The 20,667-nt window shown below is 34.6% G+C and overlaps 1 protein-coding gene across 5 annotated transcripts in view; it reads right to left on the reverse strand.

Annotated features, from left to right (window-relative positions):
* Positions 1–20,667, reverse strand: part of SPATA17 (spermatogenesis associated 17) — a 202,460-nt gene that overhangs the window by 93,898 nt on the left and 87,895 nt on the right. For 4 of the 5 annotated variants that reach the window (XM_064593867.1, XM_064593866.1, XM_064593869.1 and 1 more), the window contains 2 exons: positions 16,876–17,079; positions 10,484–10,632 (listed from right to left, as the gene is read on the reverse strand). In XM_064593867.1, coding sequence (XP_064449937.1) covers positions 10,484–10,632; positions 16,876–17,079 — 353 coding nt within the window. The remainder of the gene's footprint in view (positions 1–10,483; positions 10,633–16,875; positions 17,080–20,667) is intronic. The other variant, XM_064593868.1, reaches the window with a different exon arrangement.

Below are 20,667 nucleotides of genomic sequence, written 5' to 3' on the forward strand. Positions count from 1 at the left end.
TCTACCTAGATGCACAATAGGAAAATTAAACAGAGCTGCCCCCAAATTAAACTTATATCCAAAACCTCCATCCTATCAAACCTATAATTCTTCTTATATAGACATACTTCATTTTATTACACTTTATTTTATTGATCTTTTCAGATATTGTGCTTTTTACAAATTGAAGGCTTGTGGTAACCCTGTTCTGAGCACGTCTATCAGTGCCATTTTCCTAATAGCATTTGCTCATTTTCTATCTCTGTGAAACTTAGGTAGTTATCACAATACATCAAACTTTTTCATTATTTTCATTATTCATTATTTTCATTTTTCATTATTATATTTGTTACAGTCATCTGTGATCAGTGGTCTTTGATATTACTATTATAATTGCTTTTGGGGAACCATGAACTATGCCCATCCATATAAGACAGGGAACTTAATAAATGTTCCGTGTGTTCTGACAGCTCTGCCAAACTGGCGTTCCTCCATCTTTCCCTCTCCCTCTCCTCAGGCCTCCCCTTCCCTAAGACACAAAAATATTGCAGTTAGTCCAACTAACAATCCTACAATGGCATCTAAGTAGTCAAGTGAAAGTTAGAGTCACCTGTCTCTAAGCTTTAGAAATGATAAAGCTTAATGAGGAAGGCATGTCAACAGACAAGACAGGCCAAATGCTAACCTCTTGCTCCAATAAGCTAAGTTGTGAAGGCAAAGGAAAAGTCCTTGAAGGAAACTGAAAGTGCTTCTCCAGTGAACACACAAATGATAAACACATGAAACAGCCTTATTGCTGATATGGAGAAAGTTTGAGTGGTCTGGATAGAATTATCAAACCAGCCACAGCATTCCTTTAAGCCAAAGCCTAATCCAGAGCAAGGCCCTAACTCTATTCAATTCTGTGAAGGCAGAGAGAGGTGAGGAAGCTGCAGAAAAAAAGTATGAATCTAGCAGAGGTTGGTACGTGAGGTTATGGAAAGAAGCCATCTCCATAATATAAAAGTGTAAGGTGAAGCAGCAAGTGCTGATACAGAAGTGATAGCAAGTTATCCAAAAGATCTAGCTAAGATAATTAAGGAAGGTGGCTGCATTAAACAACAGATTGTCAATGTAAACAAAATAGCCTTCTATTGGAAGAAGATGCCATCTGAGGCTTTCATAGCTGGAGAGAAGTCAATGCCTGGCTTCAAAGCTTCAAAGGACAGGCTGACTCTCTTGTTAGGAGCTAACGCAGCTGGTGGCTTTAAGTTGAAGCCAGTGCTCATTTACCATTCCAAAAATCCTAGGGCCCTTAAGAATTATGCTAAATCTACTCTGCCTGTGTTCTGTAAATGAAACAAAAAAGCCTGGACAGCACATCTGTTCACAACATTAAAGCCCACTGAATATTTAAGCCCACTGTTTAGACCTACTGCAAAGAAAAAAAAGATTCCTTTCAAAATATGACCACTCACTGACAATGTATCTGGCCACCCAAGAGTTCTGATGGAGATGTACAAGACTAATGTTTTCATGCCTGCTAACACAACATCCATTCTGAAGCCATGGATCAGTGAGTAATTCTGACTTTCAAGTCTTATTTAAGAAATACAATTTCGTAAGGCTGCCTGAGATAGTGAGTCTTCTGATGGATGTGGGCAAAGTAAACTGAAAACCTCCTGGAAAGGATTCACATTCTAGATGCCACTAAGAACATGCATGATTCATGGAAAGAGATCAAAATATCAACATTAACAGGAGTTTGGAAGAAGTTGATTCCAATCTTCATGGAAGACTTTGAAGGGTTTGAGATTTCAATAGAGGAAGTACCTACGGATGGAGTAGAAATAGCAGGAGAACTAGAATTACAAGTGGAATCTGAAGATGTGACTGAATTGTGCAATCTCATGATCAAGCTTGAACAGATGAGGAGTTGCTTCTTATGGATGAGTAAAGAAAGTGGTTTCTTGAGGTGGAATCTACTCCCGGTAAAGATGCTGTGAAGACTGTTGAAATGACAACAAAGGATTTAGAATACTACAAAAAGGTAGTTGATAAAACAGTGGCAGTTTGAGAGGACTAACTCCAATCTCTCAAGAAGTTCTACTGTAGGTAAAATTCTATCAAACAGCATCGCATGCTACAGAGAAATCGTTCCTGAGAGGTAGAGGTAATTGATAGGGCAAATTTCACTTTTGTCTTAAGATATTGCCACAGCCACCCAACCTTCAGTAACCGCCCTGATCAGTCAGCAGCCATTAACACTGAGGCAAGACCCCGTAACCAGCAGAAAGATTACACCTTGCTGGAAGCTCAGATGAGGGCTAGCATTGTTCAGTAATAAAGTATTTTTATTTTTTATTAGAAAAGAATGCTTTAATTATCCTTATAGATTTAAATTTTTAGAGCCTTTAGAGTATTTGTTTGTCTCCAATTTTTATTTAAATCCTAGTTAGTTAACATGTAGTGTAATATTGGTTTCAGGAATAGAATTTAGTGATTCATCACTTACATATAGTAATAAAGTATTTTTAAATTAAAGTATGGACATTTTTAGGAATAATGCTGTTGCATACACTTGACAGACAACTTACAGTGTCAAAATAACTTTCATATGCATTGGGAAAACAAAAAATTCATTTGACTTGCATTATTGCGATACTCACTTTATTGCATGGTCTGGAACCAAACCTGCAATATTTCTGAGGTATGCCTGTATTTTTCCCTTAGTCAAGTAAGGACATCACCATCTGGCCAATTCAACTCAGCCAGAAGCCATCAAGTCAAGGCACTAAAAGGACTGGCAGCCTGGCAGCCCTCAATCTGAAGAAATACTTGCTCATGGTCCTGTTCCCATAAAACACTGCATTTGATATAGTGTAACACACCCTCCCCAAGATCACAACTGTGATTTATTTATATACATTTGTATGTTATGTTTTATGTTTATATATGTTAGTTTTATTTATATGTTAATTTAACATATCCATTACATTAACACATATTTACTATTTATTGTGTTCCAATCCTACCACTTAACGTGGGCTAGTTCGATTTTATAAATTGAGCAAAACAGATTCTCTTTCAGGAATCTGAACTGAAAAATAGAACTAGCTGTGGGTTCTAGAGCTGGAAGGTTATACTGCATCAGGCCTGGAACAGCCATGATAACTAACTGTAAGCTGAAGATTTATGAGAAATAAACTACTAGCAGATAAAGCTAATCAGCAGAAAGAGGATAAGAGGCAGAAATGCAGAGAAAAGCAGAGATGACACTAGAGAGAGAAACCATGCCCCTGCAGCCCCCAAGGTCACTTTAGTCCAATTTCTCTTTGGTTCCTCATATTTCTATAAGAGTCCTTACTCTATCTTTTCAAACACACCCTTACCCTTTTCAGTTACCTTGAATGGATCTTTGTCCTTTGCAGTTAAGGAAGCTCTAAGACAGTGATTCTAAATGTATCTGTGCCCTTGACCACACCATCCACACCCTATCAGACTATTCCCTAAATTTGGTTTAGGGTTTATAGGATTCTACCTATAAAGCTGTCTGTCAACCTTTCTCTTCCCCTCCACTACCAACGTCCCTGTTCTACTACAAGTCCTCTTTATCGCAGACTTGGGACTATGGTAACTTAGGTCCCCTAACTGGTCTTTGTCACCACTGACACCCAAATCTTAACCATGGACAGAGCTAGTATAGAGTGATATTTTTAATCTATCTGACCCCCTCACTCCAGTGATGGTTTTATACCACCTTTTATATGGTAAAGTCCAAATACTTTATCATCGTTCACATGGCCCTTTAGACTCTGGCTCCACCTGGACTTTCCAACTCGTCTCTGCCCCATTTCATGAGGTACCAAAGCCATGAGCTGAGCTTCACAAGATACCTCAGGAGGCAAGCTGAAATCCTCATAAGCTATGCACTTTGTAACACAGAGATGGCTTTATCCAGGCTACCTCCTCTCGCCACTCTCCTTGCTCTGTCTGGCAAACTTCTGTTTAGGCTTCAAGTGTCTTCCGACCCCAACACACTTTTTAAACACTAAACTGAAACAGGAAAATCCAGGCTGTATAAATGCCATACCAATATAAGAATGTTGAATATGGCACAAAATGACTCGACTTATTTCAAAAGAGTAATTCCATGTACCTCATCAACTGACCTAAAGTCGACTGGCAAAACTTTATCTAGCATATATTAAGGCGTTATATTAGGAAGAGTGCATAGAATCTGATAATACCAAACTAAAAGACTACAAGTGTCTTTTTATGTCTTGTTCAATTACATACACCAAAAGTGTATTTAATATTCTCAGGATATCACTAAAAGTATTCCAAATTATCACTGTTATGTTGATGTTATAAATATTAAACTTCTTTAGCCTTAGATGTCTGTAGAAACAGAATTCTAGTATTCTGTGGTCATTTATTTAAAAAATCTTTTTTTTTTTTTTTTTTTTTTTTTTTTTAGGGAAATAGTGAACAAAACAAGAGCACAGTTCTCACTGTAGAGCCAAAGTAATAAAGGGCTCTTTTGTAGACAAATTCTAGAACTTCTTAATTATACACAGGCTTATTATCTGTATCTCCAGTGTTATAAAGTACCAGAACTTCATTAGAAAAATTAAGCTGGAAAAATGAAGGCAGCACTTTGTAAATTTCCAGTGGAAATTAGCTGGGAGAGGCAGAGGAATACTGGATCAAAAGAGGGTAATCATGCTTAACTGTGCCCTAGAGCACCCGCATGTTTAATACGATTTGCACAGTAACTACCTCTCCTATTACTGCTTGTTTGGAGTAGTCTGTGTTAATGGGGTTAGCTAATTTAGTATTTTAACTTAAAAAGGCTCTGCTGATTAATAAATGTTGCACACTGTGCTAGTAATTAAAATAAATGGAAGAGTTACAAATAAAAGTTGAATTGTTAAGAAAACATTATCTGAAAATACATGATAATCCCTATTTATCATAATACAATAACAGTTCAGAAAATATGCAAATTATAAAGGTCTAAAGTGTTTGAAAATCCCAAAAGTCAAAAAAGTTTTGAGATGTGTTAAATTTCTTTATCACTACTCTTTAGTGAAAAATATAACCAGATCTTATGTCTATATACATTTTTTAATGTAAAAACTATTTAGATCTAGTTTCTGAACCTTTCCCATAACATTTTTCCAATGGTAACTGTCTATAAAATGATACTGATACTTAATTAGAAGCAATATTTAAAAGGTTTAAAAATGACTAATCTATTTACCAAGCCTTCTGTCTAAGATAGGTTGCAAATCTGAGGGAATGAAGGCAGATACATAAGATTCATAGGTGCTGAAAGTTTTTCACCAGTGCCAACAAATGGCAGAGCTAGTTCTGCTTTGCTACTAAATATGTATAGGATGTCTCCCATTTCACCTAATCTGAATAACAGAGGGTGACAGAACATGTCATCCCAAATAATGCCACTTTGGGAAAGGATTATTTTGAACTAAAAGCACTTGAAAATAATAGGTACATGAAACATGATCTGAACTCCCCCACCCCTTTTTTTCCCCTAAAATCAGGAGGTAACACGCCCATAGGATAGCTGACTTTCCTATATCAGGAGAAAAGAAATGTTCTTGTCACCAGAGATGAGGAGTCGAAGCCGAGAGAATTTTGTAAAACAGAACTTGTTAAATAACTTTTATCTTCCTTTGGTCTCCCCACATTTTATTTTCCTACAACTGTTTCTCATTGTTCAAGCTAATGTATAAGCACTTAGGACTTGCCACTGGTGGGTGTTCATTTCCTTATGGGGCTCCTGTGTCATGTAATACTTATATTTAATAAATGTGTGTGCTTTTTTCCTATTAATCTGTCTTATGTCAATATAATTCTCAGGCCCAGCTGAAGACCCTAAGGGGGTAGAGGGAAAGTTTTGCCTCTCCTACAATAACTATCAGAAACTTAACACCTTTTATTTTTCAAAAAAGATGTAGAGACAGCTTTTGAGTGGTCTGTACGCAGGTTCTTATGAAAGCCTATACAAGTTTAAAATATAATATCCTTACACTATGATTCAGTCATGAACTTCTCTTCATAGGGAGGCTCAAGCCACAATCATATTTTTTTAATCCTCTAAGTGACCATACCTTAAACCTGCAGAAGAATCTCAAATCTTTAGGAATCCAAGGATTTCCCTCAAGTTTAGCTCAGGTTTATAATTAAACACCAAAGTCTGATCTAGCAAGGTAGTTCCTTAATTTGAAGAACAAGTTGATTAGTTTTTTATTGCTGCTACACCACCACCACAAACTTAGTGGCTTAAAGAATACAAATTTATTATCTTAGAGTGCTGGAGGTCAGAAGTCTGAAATGGGTCTCGCTGGGCTAAAATCAGGGTGTTGGCAGGGCTGCATTCCTTCCGGAGTTTTTTTTTTTTTTTTTTTTTTTAAGATTTTATTTACTTATTTGAGGGAGAGAGAGAGAACATGAGCAGGGGGAGAGGCAGAGGGAGTAGCAGACTCCTCGCTGTGCAGGGAGTCTGATGTGGGGCTCGATCCCAGGACCCCAAGACCATGACCTGAGCCAAAAGCAGGTGCTTAACCGACTGAGCCACCCAGGCGCCCCTCCTTCTGGAGAGTCTATGGGAGAATTCATTTCTTTACCTTTCCCAGCTGCTGGAGACTGACAGCATTCCTGGGTTGTAGCTGCTTACTCTGTACTCAAAGGCAACAAAGACGAGTTGTCTTTCCCACATCACATCACTCTGACCTTCGATGTAGTCAAATCTCTGCCTCCCTCTTTCACTTTAAAGGACCCTTGTGATTACAGTGGGCCCACCCAGATCATCTAGGATAATCTCCCTCAGCTTTAAATTCTTAATGATATCTGCAAAGTCCTCTTCATCATGGAAGGTAACAACATATTCACAGGTTCCTGAGATGAGGTTGTAGACTCTGGGGTGGGGGCTGGGGGGAGCATTATTTTGCCTCCCAGAACACAGACTGGCACTGACTTCTACTGCAATGTCTTAAGTCCATTCCATTTTGGATCCAGTTATAGTCTGCATAATTATATTCTCTATACTAAGTCAGAATGTTTACAATTAACAGAAGGTATTAACATAGAGGACCTCAGCCCCTCTCGTGAGACTTTAAGTGAAGCCCAAATCAGCTATACCACCTGACTTATCATCACTCACTCCATTCCATCTCTGCCACCTGATGGGTAAGTTAGACATTTACTTGGATAGCTCTTGGATGGCATGGCCTTCCACTTCTTCCACCTCTTAATAACAATGATTTCTTTCTCCACTTCATCTGGGCAACTCGCATGGTTCCATTTTACATCTAAAAATATTCTTTGAAATGCTCTCTGAAAAAATCTAAAACAAATATGTGTTGTTGTTTCCATTTTGTTAAAAAGTAAAAATAATCCTTTTTTATGTTTTTAAGTGAATTTCAGATCGAGTAAATCATGGGAGTTAGACAATTCCTCAATGGAAGCAGAAGAGAACATGGGCTACAAAGAGGATGAAAGCACCTCAGTACCTCTGGAGCACAGAGTTTCTGTAAAGATATAAAACCTAAATTTCTAACATTTCTTCTGCCTCACAAGATACAATTACATTACACAGTATATGAAAACCAAATGGTTTTAGAAGAAGCTACAAAATATCACTGTTTCAATTCTCAAAAAAACTGAATTATCCATAGGCTAGTTGCTAAAACCAATTGTTTAGCCCCCTTGCCAAAACATGGTAGATTCAAATCTATAAGTAATTTCTTGAGTATTCCCAGCTGGATTTGTTCCTGATTGGTTGATAATCTTAGAAGCATTTCCCATCTGAAAGCTTCAGGGTAAAAGGTCATCCGCATGGTATCCATAGAGGTTGAAGATATTTACAAGTATTCCATGGAAAGTACAAATGGAGCACCTTTCTTTGAGGATAATATTGATATCTCATCCTTCCAGGCTTATCAAGGAAGATACTACGAAAAGATACTTCAGTATATTTGATAACAGTCATTTCCATAGAAATATTAATGTGGTCAATTATTTGAGCAATTAATCTTGTTATTTCATAAATAACAAGATTTGCATCTTTGAAAACAAAAATAATTCTGAGTAATATAACTCTTTAGATATTCATCACTAAATTGCATATTTTGCTTGACTAAGTCTGAGCAGCATTAATCTTCTATAATCTCTTTGGTAAAACAAATCTACCTCCCCAAAACCAATTGGAAATAAATGTTTTTTGTTTTCTTATTCATCATACATTGGGTGACTGTTAATTATTGAAAGAAGGTAAGGAATACTCTATAGCTAATTATTTCATATCAAGTAATTGCTATGAAATAAAAAATTTCTAAAAATTACTTGAGATGCATGCCAATTTTATCTTTCATCTGAGTTTGTGTGAAAATTTTTATTTTTAAAGAGACTTTTCAGAAATGCATGATTAAAATAAGGCACATTATATATCCCTCTTGACTTGTCAAATGATCCAAAATCCACTGTGCTGGATGAGAGGTAATTCTAGTTTCTTTATATAACAAAACATACTTTGCAATGTATTTTGGAATTATCATTATGTAACATTTATAATATGATGAGTAGTTTATATTATAAATTATGTAAAAATAAGTTTATATGTTGACTATTATATAATAATTTATAACAATATTTTATATAATTATTATAAAATTATAGTAATTTATATTAGAATATAATTATCTTGTTATTATTTAGAATATTTATATTATTAAATAATTATTATAAGACACAATACAAAGATAATTACAGGATATATATATATATATTTTGGGGTTTTTATTGTTATGTTAATCACCATACATTACATCATTAGTTTTAGATGTAGTGTTCCATGATTCATTATTTGTGCATAACACCCAGTGCTCCATGCAGAATGTGCCCTCTTTAATACCCATCACCAGGCTAACCCATCCTCCCACCCCCCTCCCCTCTAGAACCCTCAGTTTGTTTTTCAGAGTCCATTGTCTCTCATGGTTCGTCTCCCCCTCTGATTTCCCCCCCTTCATTCTTCCCCTCCTGCTATCTTCTTCTTTTTTTTTTTTTTCTTAACATATATTGCATTATTTGTTTCAGAGGTACAGATCTGAGATTCAAAAGTCTTGCACAATTCACAACACTTACCAGAGCACATACCCTCCCCAGTGTCTATCACCCAGTCACCCCATCCCTCCCACCTCACCCCCCACTCCAGTAACCCTCAGTTTGTTTCCTGAGACTAAGAATTCCTCATATCAGTGAGGTCATATGATACATGTCTTTCTCTTTTTGACTTATTTCGCTCAGCATAATACCCTCCAGTTCCATCCACGTCGTTGCAAATGGCAAGATCTCATTCCTTTTGATGGCTGCATAATATTCCATTGTATATATATACCACATCTTTATCCATTCATCTGTCGATGGACATCTTGGCTCTTTCCACAGTTTGGCTACTGTGGACATTGCTAATTACAGGATATATTATAGGACAATAATAATAACTTTTAAAAAGCCATTCTAGAATTTAAGTGGTCTGTTTACAAATTACATACAACTATATTGATGACAAATGCCTTAAGAGAGAGGAAGTGCTTTGGAGAAAGATGTATGAATTGAGACCCAAATCAATGAGGCTAACAAAATAATTTTAAATTGCATATGCTCTTAGAATTTCCTTTATCTTTTTCAGTCATCTTCCTCAGTAGTAAAGACACTAACCTCCTACATTGCACCTGATTTATTAAATGTATATCAATGTTTCCAATTAAATATAGTCCACATTAAGAGAAATGTTTTTGTTCTACTGGATCTTATTTTAGAATCATTATAGGCTTTCACCAGGTAATTAAGGTAATTATTTTCATATATGCATGGACAGTAGTCACTCATCCCCTTAAAATGCCATTCATTTTCTTTTACTTTGAGTAGTTACATACACACACATATATATACACATTTATATATATTTATATGCATATATAAATATGTATTACACATAATTGCACATCTATATATAAATATATACACATTTATATTTATATAATATATACACATTTATATAAATTTATATATTAATATAATTTATAATATATACACATTTATATGAATGTAAAACATTCTAAATGTGTATATATTATATAAATACATCTATATTATAATATATTATACATTATAATATATCATAAATAATATAACATTTATTTATATAATATAAAATTATATAAATTTATATATTATATAATATAAATGTATACATTTATATAAATGTGTACATATGTCTGTGTATTATATATAAATGTGTATATAATAATATATAATATATATATATAAGTATGTAGCATATTTGCATATTGAAAAATGGTTGCTTCTCAATAGGTTGCTTCTGAATACCTTTTCTCACAAATAAAAGATTCTCCACAATATCAGGAAATACAAAATGTTCAGTCACTTAAGGCACCACACATACTACAGCTATTTTTTTTTTAAGCTAAGAACTCACATATTGTCATTTACATTTCGCATCCATGCCTGTCTTCTGACTTCCTCTCTGGCCGCCTTTAACTCACTGGTTGGATCTGCTACCCACAGTGTTGGCTCGAAGGGCTTGTAGCGCTGTTCTAACACTTCAGTGATATCACGGAATGGTCCCTGACAAGAAAGAACGAGGGGATATTTTATCATGGAAGACTTTTTGTCATATTATTGATGATTAAGGATGCTGAATATCTACAAAGTATACCAAGTTTACCAAATTATTTTTAAAGAACAAGCTGTTCTCTTAATTAGAAAATACACAGAATGCCACATCTTCAAAAAATGCTCACACAAGTTGAAGTGATTATATTAAAATATTTTAAATCAGCCAAAATTTTCCCTACTTACATCAAAAGATTTTTTACGCTAAAACTGTTAAATTTGTAGTTATGTTACTTTGTTTTCTAGTTTTAAAAAAAACATATTTCTTCTGATATAACTTAAAAAGAATTCTCTCCCTTTTTAAGTAAAGATATTAGAAAAGGTTCTGAGCATTGCTTTCAAAAGTCTTCCTATCAATAGAAATAGGATGGCAAGCTTTTTTTCATTAAAATAAAGCTTTTAAGTGAATGCCACATCCTATATTTAACTGGTAACCCTCCCAAAACAGAGAGCCATAATTGTAATTAATTTAAGTGTTCTTTAGTAAAAATTCTAAGTTCTATTGCATAATAACTCTGACACAAAAGCAACCATCTAATGACACAAATACATAGCCGAGGAAAGCCCATAAGCTGCAACAGGAAAAAGTGTTTTATAAGATATCCTACCTTTAAATTAGTAGTTACTTATACTAATTACTAGAATCCACTGGTTGTCTAATTAGTATCATATTAAACAATACAAATCAGAGGTGGCTCCGGATTTTACTATGTCATTAATTACATACTGCTTTTTTTCCCACCACTATTGTTGTATAAGACAGAAGTGATATAAAATGGACAAAGATTCCTAATCATATTCCTTATCCTTAAAGATCTCTTCTTTAAATAGGTTATCACTAACAAGACACAGCTGGGAGTTACTGCAAGCACTGACTGAAGACTGTGGGGCTAATAAAAAGAAATGATTCACGCCTCATTTATGTTCACTTATGTTTTACATTAATAGAAACCAATAATAGGAACCAGTTACCATAAAAGTCATGGACCGTAAATAACACAAATGGCAAATAAGTATCATCTAGTACTTTTCACAGCTGGACAGGAGGATTGCTATATTTGAAAGTAGTTAATGGATTTTTATTGGAACTTTACTTTTTAAAGATACAGTAACATGATTCCAAGTTCACTATTAAGAAATCAAATGGGGATTTATTATTTTTTTTCAGATTCTTAATGTTTTACTTCGAGAAATTTTATGGTTTAAAAATTAATGCATGGTTGTATTATCAGGGGAAAATTACTTCTTTAGACCTTTTTCCTTATATGTAAAATGGAATAATAATTATCTCACAAAAGTGCTCTTAAGATGTATAAGACAGTGTAAGTAACACTCTTAGCATTGTACTGAGAACATACTAAACATTCACAAATGATACCCCTGGCTTTATTTTCATTATTAGTTTCAAGAGAAGTTTGGAGAAGGTTTTGAACAACAGCAGAATCAAATATATAAGGAAATGCACAAAGCTAGGACTTTGAAGAAACCAGCATTCACAAGGAGGAATGGTCTTCTAAGTGGCCAAACTCTACCTTCTAAACTTTGTTGGTGTATCAACATAAAACATACCCATTTGTAAGACTTAACCCACTACTTGTTCTGGAACTTACTATTTCCAAAGAGACTAGGAAATGAAAAAGGAGGAGCCCAACTCAAGCAGCAAAATTTAGAATAAGAACAAACCCAGTCTTCCTAATGGGTTCAATATTTTTGTGACCCTAATCCTCCCGTAATCACATTCATCTCTCTATATCTATCAGTGCCTGGTCCATACATTTATATCTTAGACAAGTGTCCAAGACATTTCGGCAAGTGTCTTGCCTTTGAGCTCAACAGAACTTCTCCCTGGTTAGCAAACAACATATACTGTCAAACTTCTCCTATGCCAAAGCTTCTGTTAATTTGTATTTCTGTGGACAGACTGCCTTTCAGATCTCAAGTGATCACTAATACTGATCATATGTGGAGTGACATGGGGCCTCAGATTTTGGGCATAGCTTCAAACTTCGGAACTGCTCATTGTACTCATTTCCAAATATTAATCCCTATAATGCCTAGGCTCAACCTGAATCTATAAGTCTCCTTTGACTCTTAGCTATAGTTTTCCAAAGTCTGACTTTATTTGCATCCAAACAAATCCTAATTATGAGGGTCAAATATATTTACGTTCTTCTATATTTTTAACAACCCATGTTACTTTATAGTCATCTTGTATTTTTTAAAATTTTCTCAAAGCTGAAATAATAATGAAGTTATGTTTTAAACTCCCAGGATTGTCTCATACACTTGAGAAATTTACCTCCCAAGTACAGACAGACCATCAGAGTATAAATATTACCATCTGTAATATAGCATATATAATCTTAGATATCCCTAATGATGTATATACCTTTCATATTATTAGGTAACATATAGTAAATGCGGTTCAGTCCAATAAAACCACAACATTAAAAATCCATTCTGTGAAAACAAGAATGGAAAGAAGGAAAAAAAGAAGAAAAGGAAGTGAGAAAAGAGGAAGCCAAAGGAAGCTGAGAGAGAAGAAGATGGGATGAAACAATGGGTTGAAGAAGAATGGGAGGAGGACCAGGGATAGGAATGAAGGAGACAGGGAAAGAAGAAAAGAGAAAAAGAACAAGGGAAGAGAGAAAAAGGAAGAAAGGGAGAAGAAAAGGAAAAGAAAATTAACAAGGATCATTATTTTGTAGTATGCTAGATAAAGGTAATTTATGAGTGTATATGTGTATGTACACACATGTATGTATATCTATCTGCAAATATCTGCCTATGTACACACACATATACACATATAAAATCTTCCATATACACGTATATTCCATATATATATATATACACATGTATATCATTATATGAATGTATGTAATATTTTCTATGTGTCTTCATATATATATATATATATATATATATATATACTATTGTGGTATAATAAGAAATACATATCTGATGGTTTTTGTCCCTGATTCCTGGCATAGAGCTCCTAAAATGCTTGGAATTTCCTGAGTGATGGGGTGACTTTGTTATCGATAAACAAGGTTACACCTGAGATTATGCTAATGAGGTGATTCAGGTTGGGTCCCTAGTAGCCTCTTGATCAAACTGGTCACCAGAAAGACCAAATGATTAGAAGGTTGAAATTTCCAGCCCCTGCTTCTGATCTCCAGGGAAAGGTAATGGAGTTCCAGACTGAGCTTTATAAAAACTCTTACACAAGGAGATTCGATGAGCTTCTCAACTGGCACACACATCTATGTGCTGGGAGAGAGGTGCATCCCAGCTCCATGAGAACAGAAGCCTGTGCACTCTGGACCCTTTCAGACCTCACTCTATGTTCCACTTCACCTGGCTGTTTATTTGTATCCTTTATAATAAAGCAGCAAATATAAATAAATTGTCTTCCTGAGTTCTGTGAACTGTTCTAGCAAATTATCAAGCCTTAGGATGGGGTCATGGGACCCCTCAATTTATAGCCAGCTCAGTAAGAAGTACAGGAGACCCAGAAATTGCTACCAGTATGTGAAGTGAAGAACAATTTTGTGGGCCTTGAGCTGCGGAGTCTGCACCAACTCCTGGTAGTTAGTGTTAGAACTGGCTTGAATCGTTGGACACCAAATAGTATTCAGAGAATCAGAGACTTAGCTGTTGGTGTTGGAAACACCTCGATCACATATATATATTTTCCCACATATATTTATATACTTACTGTATTTATTTACTATATTTATTATATAAATATATAGGTATACACCTTCCATACAAATACATATAACCATTTTTACATGTATATTATATATGTATAAAAATTGTCCACATATATTATTCACATATACCTTGTATATAGCTATATGTATGTCTTCCATATGTATTCCATAAATACTAAATACATATATGTATAAATAGAATGCTATGGGGGGGAAGCCATGTAAGGTACTAAAAGGGTTATATTGAGAAAAGTACATTAATAAAGACGAAGAGTGAATACAAACTAGTTTAAAATAAGCCATATTATAAAAGCATAAAAAAGCAAAGCAAAGCAGTAAAGTTAATGTGAAATATAAGTATTATAAAACTCATATAAAATGGTATTAAATGTGTATGGTTAACGTTGTGAATATTATACAGTGTGGCAGTTTGGTCTGGATGACTTCTAGAGTGTTTCCAATTCAGATACATTTACATACCTATATTTTATCAATACCATATCATTTTTACATTTCCTAAGAAGTTGCATTCAGAATTACTCTATGAATTCCATGTATTACCAATAACTATCTCATTGAATAGAATAAAATATGGATTATTAAGTATTCAAATATACAACGTTATATCTGACACCTTAGCAATCACTGAACACTTAATACACAAGCAATGGAGTTACTAGAATTATCTTCTTTATAGAATAATAAATTGAATTGCTCATTCTGATGGTATCATGCAAAAATCATTACTTGGATCAACTGAAATAGTAATATGCATAATTCAAATGGTAAAAATTCAGTTACTTAGAATATAAAATTTATTTTATATTTGTTTTAAAAACTATTTTAAATGCCTTTATTAGAATATTGGTATAACCTATATTTTGAAAAGATTAATGAAACCATACTCTGAAGATATGTTCCAAATTAAACTGAAAATTTTCCAAATTATCTCTTTTGTCCCCTTGCTCAACTCTCCCCTCCCTGCCACTTTATTTCAGAAAGAGGGAGCACTCTCAGCTTCTGTGTTTTCTTGTATAGATTTTTTTTTACAGCTCTTTCTATAATATAGTATAAGCCATCAGTTAATAGTATTTTTTAAAAATAGTATTAATTATCAATTAGTAATTTTAAGAGAGCAAAAAAAAAGCACAAATAAAGGGAAGAGAAGACCCAATTACAGAAAGTGAATACATAACATCACAAATAATTACAGCAAAGTGGGAAAGTGCTTTATGGCACAGATGAGGTTGTCCTCTAGCAAGCTGATGAAATGGTTGGGGGTGTGAAAAGCAGTCTCTAAGATGACCTCCAACAATCCTACTTTCTGGGATTCAAACCCTTGTGTGGACTGGACTTACTCACTTGTAAAAAATGAAAAATGGCAGAATGGCAGGTCACTTGTGGCATGAGGTCATAAAAAGGCTGTGGCTTTGCTTTGAGGAGTATCTCACTCTCTCTCAGATCACTCTCCTGCGGGAAGCCAGCTGCCAGTGAGGCAGCTCTACAGACGGCCACAGCGAGGGACTGAGATACGAAAACAAGCAACCAGATGAGTGACCCTAGAAGGGGATCTCCTCATCCTCCTGCTCTTCCCTACAGCTGAGTTTCCACATGAAATCACAGCATTGTCTGGCACCTTGCCCACAACTTCATGGCAGATCTTGAGTCAGAGGCACTCACTTAAGCTGGACCTGCAACACTGACCCACAGAAACTGTGAGAGAAGAAACGTGGGTTGGTTTAAGCCATCAGGTTTTCAAGTCATTTATTACATAGCAAAAGATATACAGAGGAAGGCCTGTGTAGGGAACTACTAGGTGGGAGTTCTGGGAATCTGGCCATGTGAACCCAAATCAACCCAATTCTAGGTTGATGCCCCTTGGTGGCAGTTGTCTACTCCAGATTAAATATCGATGGGGATGATCAATGGGGCCTTTGGGACAGTGATGATCTTCACCCAACACATCCCACTCCACCCCATAGCCTTAGGAAATCATTTGCCAGTCCAGGTCTATAGCAACCCACAGGGAAGACTTTTTTGTCTCTGCCCGAGTCTTGCATTGTTTTGGGTCCTCTGTAATTCTCTCAACTTATACTTTTAAATTATGTTTACAACTGTATATAGATATGAATCATCAGATGAGAAGTTAAATAAAGTTGATAACACATCATATTTTTCTAGCAATATGTTATAACAAGTACCATTATAACAATGTTTTTAAAGAAAAAGGCTAGATCCTAGCCAAAAATCTTAAGCGTTAACTTCATATTTGAAATAATAAAATTCAGTACCATAGAATTATTTGATTACTTCCCTCATACATATTTTAAACATACTTTATGTTTATTATTTAAAATTGGATTCCATAAAAAATAATTTTCCTTTCTTGTCACAAAGACAAAACAACAGTAACTTTTTTTAAAAAACAGCAAGAATACAATCATTGACAGAATTCTTATACAGGACTAATGAGTACCTGACATTGTTTCCTACCAATGGGTGGCAGAATTTCAGATCGAGGAAAGGAACGGGCACTCGTACAAGCTAGCCAATTGCTAAGGCTGATGCAGCGCTTCTGCTTAATCTTAGACCTTTGGTATGTTAAGGGCTTTGCCTTTTGTAACCGCAATTCCCAGGGATCAGGATCTTTTCTGAATGGTGAATTGTATATACCTGGAATCTAAAGAAAAAGAACATAATTTTTAACTTTAACTTTTCACATGAAATAAAAGGAAGACGAAGTTGTATCATAAAAATTTTCATATGTTTAAGGACTATTTTTAAGTAGAACTCTAGTTCTTAACTAGAGGCTGGCTTTAAATTCATCTAAGGAGATTACAAAATACTCACTTTGTCTATACTCCAGACCAACAATTTCAGAATCATTCATAGTTAAAGACCAAAAATGTTAAAAATCACTGAGCTATAGCTTCTACCTGGCATATATGGCATATTTTATATAACCCCATATTTTAGAAAAAATTACAGAAGGACCTTAAGTCATTCTTTCTGTTAACTATGCATATGTGTATTTAATCACATCCATAAGTCATACATTCACTCACACAAACTCAAATACGCAATGCTTGAACCAGTTTCAGGCACAAAATATGCACTCAATAAATACTTGATTGCTTTAACGATTATGCATTATTAAACCCATATATTTTTCCAAAAATGTGCTTTTCTCTTATGCCACCATTATATGCAGAAATTTTTCTGGTCACTATATTTATTGATGGAATCAGCAGTTCTAAAGTATTATGATTACCCAAGATCCTTGTCTTTGAAAAACTATCTTAGAAAATTTCATATTTTCTTGTGGCATGATCTCAGGGTCTTGGGATTGAGTCCCACATCGGGCTCCCTGCTCAGCAGGGAGTCTGATTCTCTCTCCCCCCCCCCCCCCCTTCCCCCTTGCTCATGTTCTCTCTCGCTCTTGCTCTCTCTCAAATAAATAAATAAATAAATAAATAAATAAAATCTTTAAAAAAGAGAGAAAGAAAATTTTATATATTCAGCCTAATATTTCAATTAAGTGTTAACCTTTTTCTAATACCAACTGAGGCTAGATTCAGTGTCCTATCCCTAATGCTACATTAAGAGCCTGGGGCCAACTCTGTCAGAGCTCCTACCTACCTACCACATTGTTTCATAATTACCTTTGTGTGTATCAATCTTCCCTAAACAAGCAGCTGGAGCACAGGGCCTCTGATTTAGGGACTTTTTTAGCCCCATGGCCTCCTGGAGTCCCGGGCACATAGTAGACACTCAGAAACAATGTACTCTGCAGAAGGACCTGTGAAGCCTCTATGTACTCTTGTTTTCCAAAGCCGCATCAAGATCTCAGGAAAATGTTTGAGGCTTATTTCAAAATCTTATCAACTTCTTTCAAAGAATTATAGATTATACCCTTTTTATCTTTCTTAATACATCAGTTTTGCTGTGCTTTCAAACACATTGTGATCTAGCACTAAATTATCAAAGATCCACTTGAGTTACCTTCAACTCAACTGTTCCTGTGTTATAACTGAATTTTATTAGAGAAAACAAAGCCAATGTAAATATACTTACATACCTTAAAAAAATATTTTTGAACTGGGTTTTCTTTGGGATTTTTTTCCCTATATAATTTATATAAGAAAAAGAAGTGTTGAAAATTGTATAAACCATATTTAATGTCATGCTGACCATTCTCTCACTATAATACTAAATACCAAACAACGTAGATTCATAAATAGCTTAAATGATGTTAATAAAAAACAGTATGGACACTTATTTAAAATAGTTTTTAGTGTAATTTTGAAGTGGGTGAGAATTTTTAAGATGATTTTTAGGGTGAATTTCTATGATGAGAATCTACCAACTGTAATGAGAAGAAAACCAACAAATATTACATTAAAAAGACTATCCTGACATAAATATAACTAAATCTCCATAGTCCATGAAAAAGATAGGAGTATGCCATTCTATTTAGTGATGATCTAGCTGACTTAAGTCTGTTAATCATTTCCACAACCTTGCAGATTAAAATAGTAAAATACATACAATTTAACTAGATTATAATTTATCAGTTAAATATATCTATCTACTTGAATAACTGTTACCAGCCATTAACTTTACCCCATTAGAAATCTTCTTTGGTCTCCTTCCACATTTGCATGCACATGTATACATAGGCTAGATGGGAAATGCAAATAGATCAGTAGACATGATAGCTTTCTTAAATTATATTTTGCAACCTATATGGAGACCTTCTCATGTGTATTCTCTTTGCAATTTAAATCAAATATAGGTAGAAAATATATTTTAATTGAATTTAAAATGTATCATTTAAAATCTTCAAGGTGTCAGTTATTTTAGAAATTAATTTAATACATTTGCTAACTTACGTCAATGAAAACAGTTCAGCCCTCTCTCAATCCCTACCGCAAGCAAATACCCTATTTATTTATATTGATACAGTATGCATTTAGCTAGTACTTCTTTAAGTAAACAAAACAACCTTAACTTACTATTGTCTCATGCTGCATTTTATAATTTGTAAGCCACTTGTGAATAATGGTTTGTTGTTGATTTTTAAAAATATTACTATGAGTCACAAAAGACAAAGTTAATCCTAAGGGACCATGACATATTTTTCAGTTTTCACATTTTTCACAACTTAGAAGGGCTACTGCCAAGCTAGCTTTTGGGACTTCATTTTCAGCAATAATTTTCTAGAGTGACCAACACTATGGGGAAATCTGTGCTAACTGTTTAAAAAAAAAAAAAAGCCTACAACTGAGTTATTTGCAGTACTGTCATGCTAACATTCAACTCAATAAGACCCAGGAAATCTCGGGAGAGGACTCTGCTAATAGCTTCTTACTGACCTCCTTGCATCAGGCTGGGCTGCTGACTGGTGGCCCAGTGGTGAATACGGCAAATGAGGTGTGAAAGCACTGATTTTTTTTAAAGGCTATGATTCTGACTCGTCAAAAGGGAAAAGAAAAAAAAAAAGGCAATGAGTTATATAATAGATATATATTTTTCTTGAATTCCCCCCTTCAGACCCTCCATCATGGGAACTTAAGCATGACCTGGAATATTAATTATGTCAGGTTGAGCAACGAGCAAATGTACCATTTGTTACCCAGTCACCCTTAGCATTACATTAATATTTTGAACCATTCCATATTTCTAACAATCTATCAGTTGCTCTTTTCTTCTCAGTTTTTATTCTTTGGACTTAGAAGTATTGTATGGGAAAGTACTTTAAAAATGCAATTGATTTAAAAACAAATCGATGATGGATTTGGAGCATCTACTGTTTTATTTCATGGAGAATGTTTTTACGATCATTTTCCACTCATCCACAGATCTTCATTTTGTAATTGCCTGGGGGAAGCTATCTTCGAATTCTCCCCTCTTCTTTTTGTTATTGAGGTTTACTTCTAAAACAAGGTGCTGTAAAATAAAAAGAATCTGAAACATGATTTTGTACACCTATAATTCCCAAAGCACAATGATTAGTCTTTCCATTTCATATTTTACCATATGAGAAATAATAATCTCTCGTAATTTCAAAGTAACTGCTCACTCAGGGATGAGGAACTACTAAGTATACAGGATAGGTGGGAAAATTCAAGTTTTACTTTTGCAAATGACAATTACACAGCAAATGGGAGTTGACTGCCACATAAAGGAACAAAATCAGAAAGTATTTTCTTGCATCAGGATTCAGAATTTGTGACTACTGGGAGAGATACACAGTTCTAAAGAAGAG

Source organism: Mirounga angustirostris, unplaced genomic scaffold (genome assembly GCF_029215605.1).
Source record: "Mirounga angustirostris isolate CCGP_5_RB_7025 unplaced genomic scaffold, mMirAng1.0.hap1 SCAF_6, whole genome shotgun sequence".
NCBI classification, from domain to species: domain Eukaryota; kingdom Metazoa; phylum Chordata; class Mammalia; order Carnivora; family Phocidae; genus Mirounga; species Mirounga angustirostris.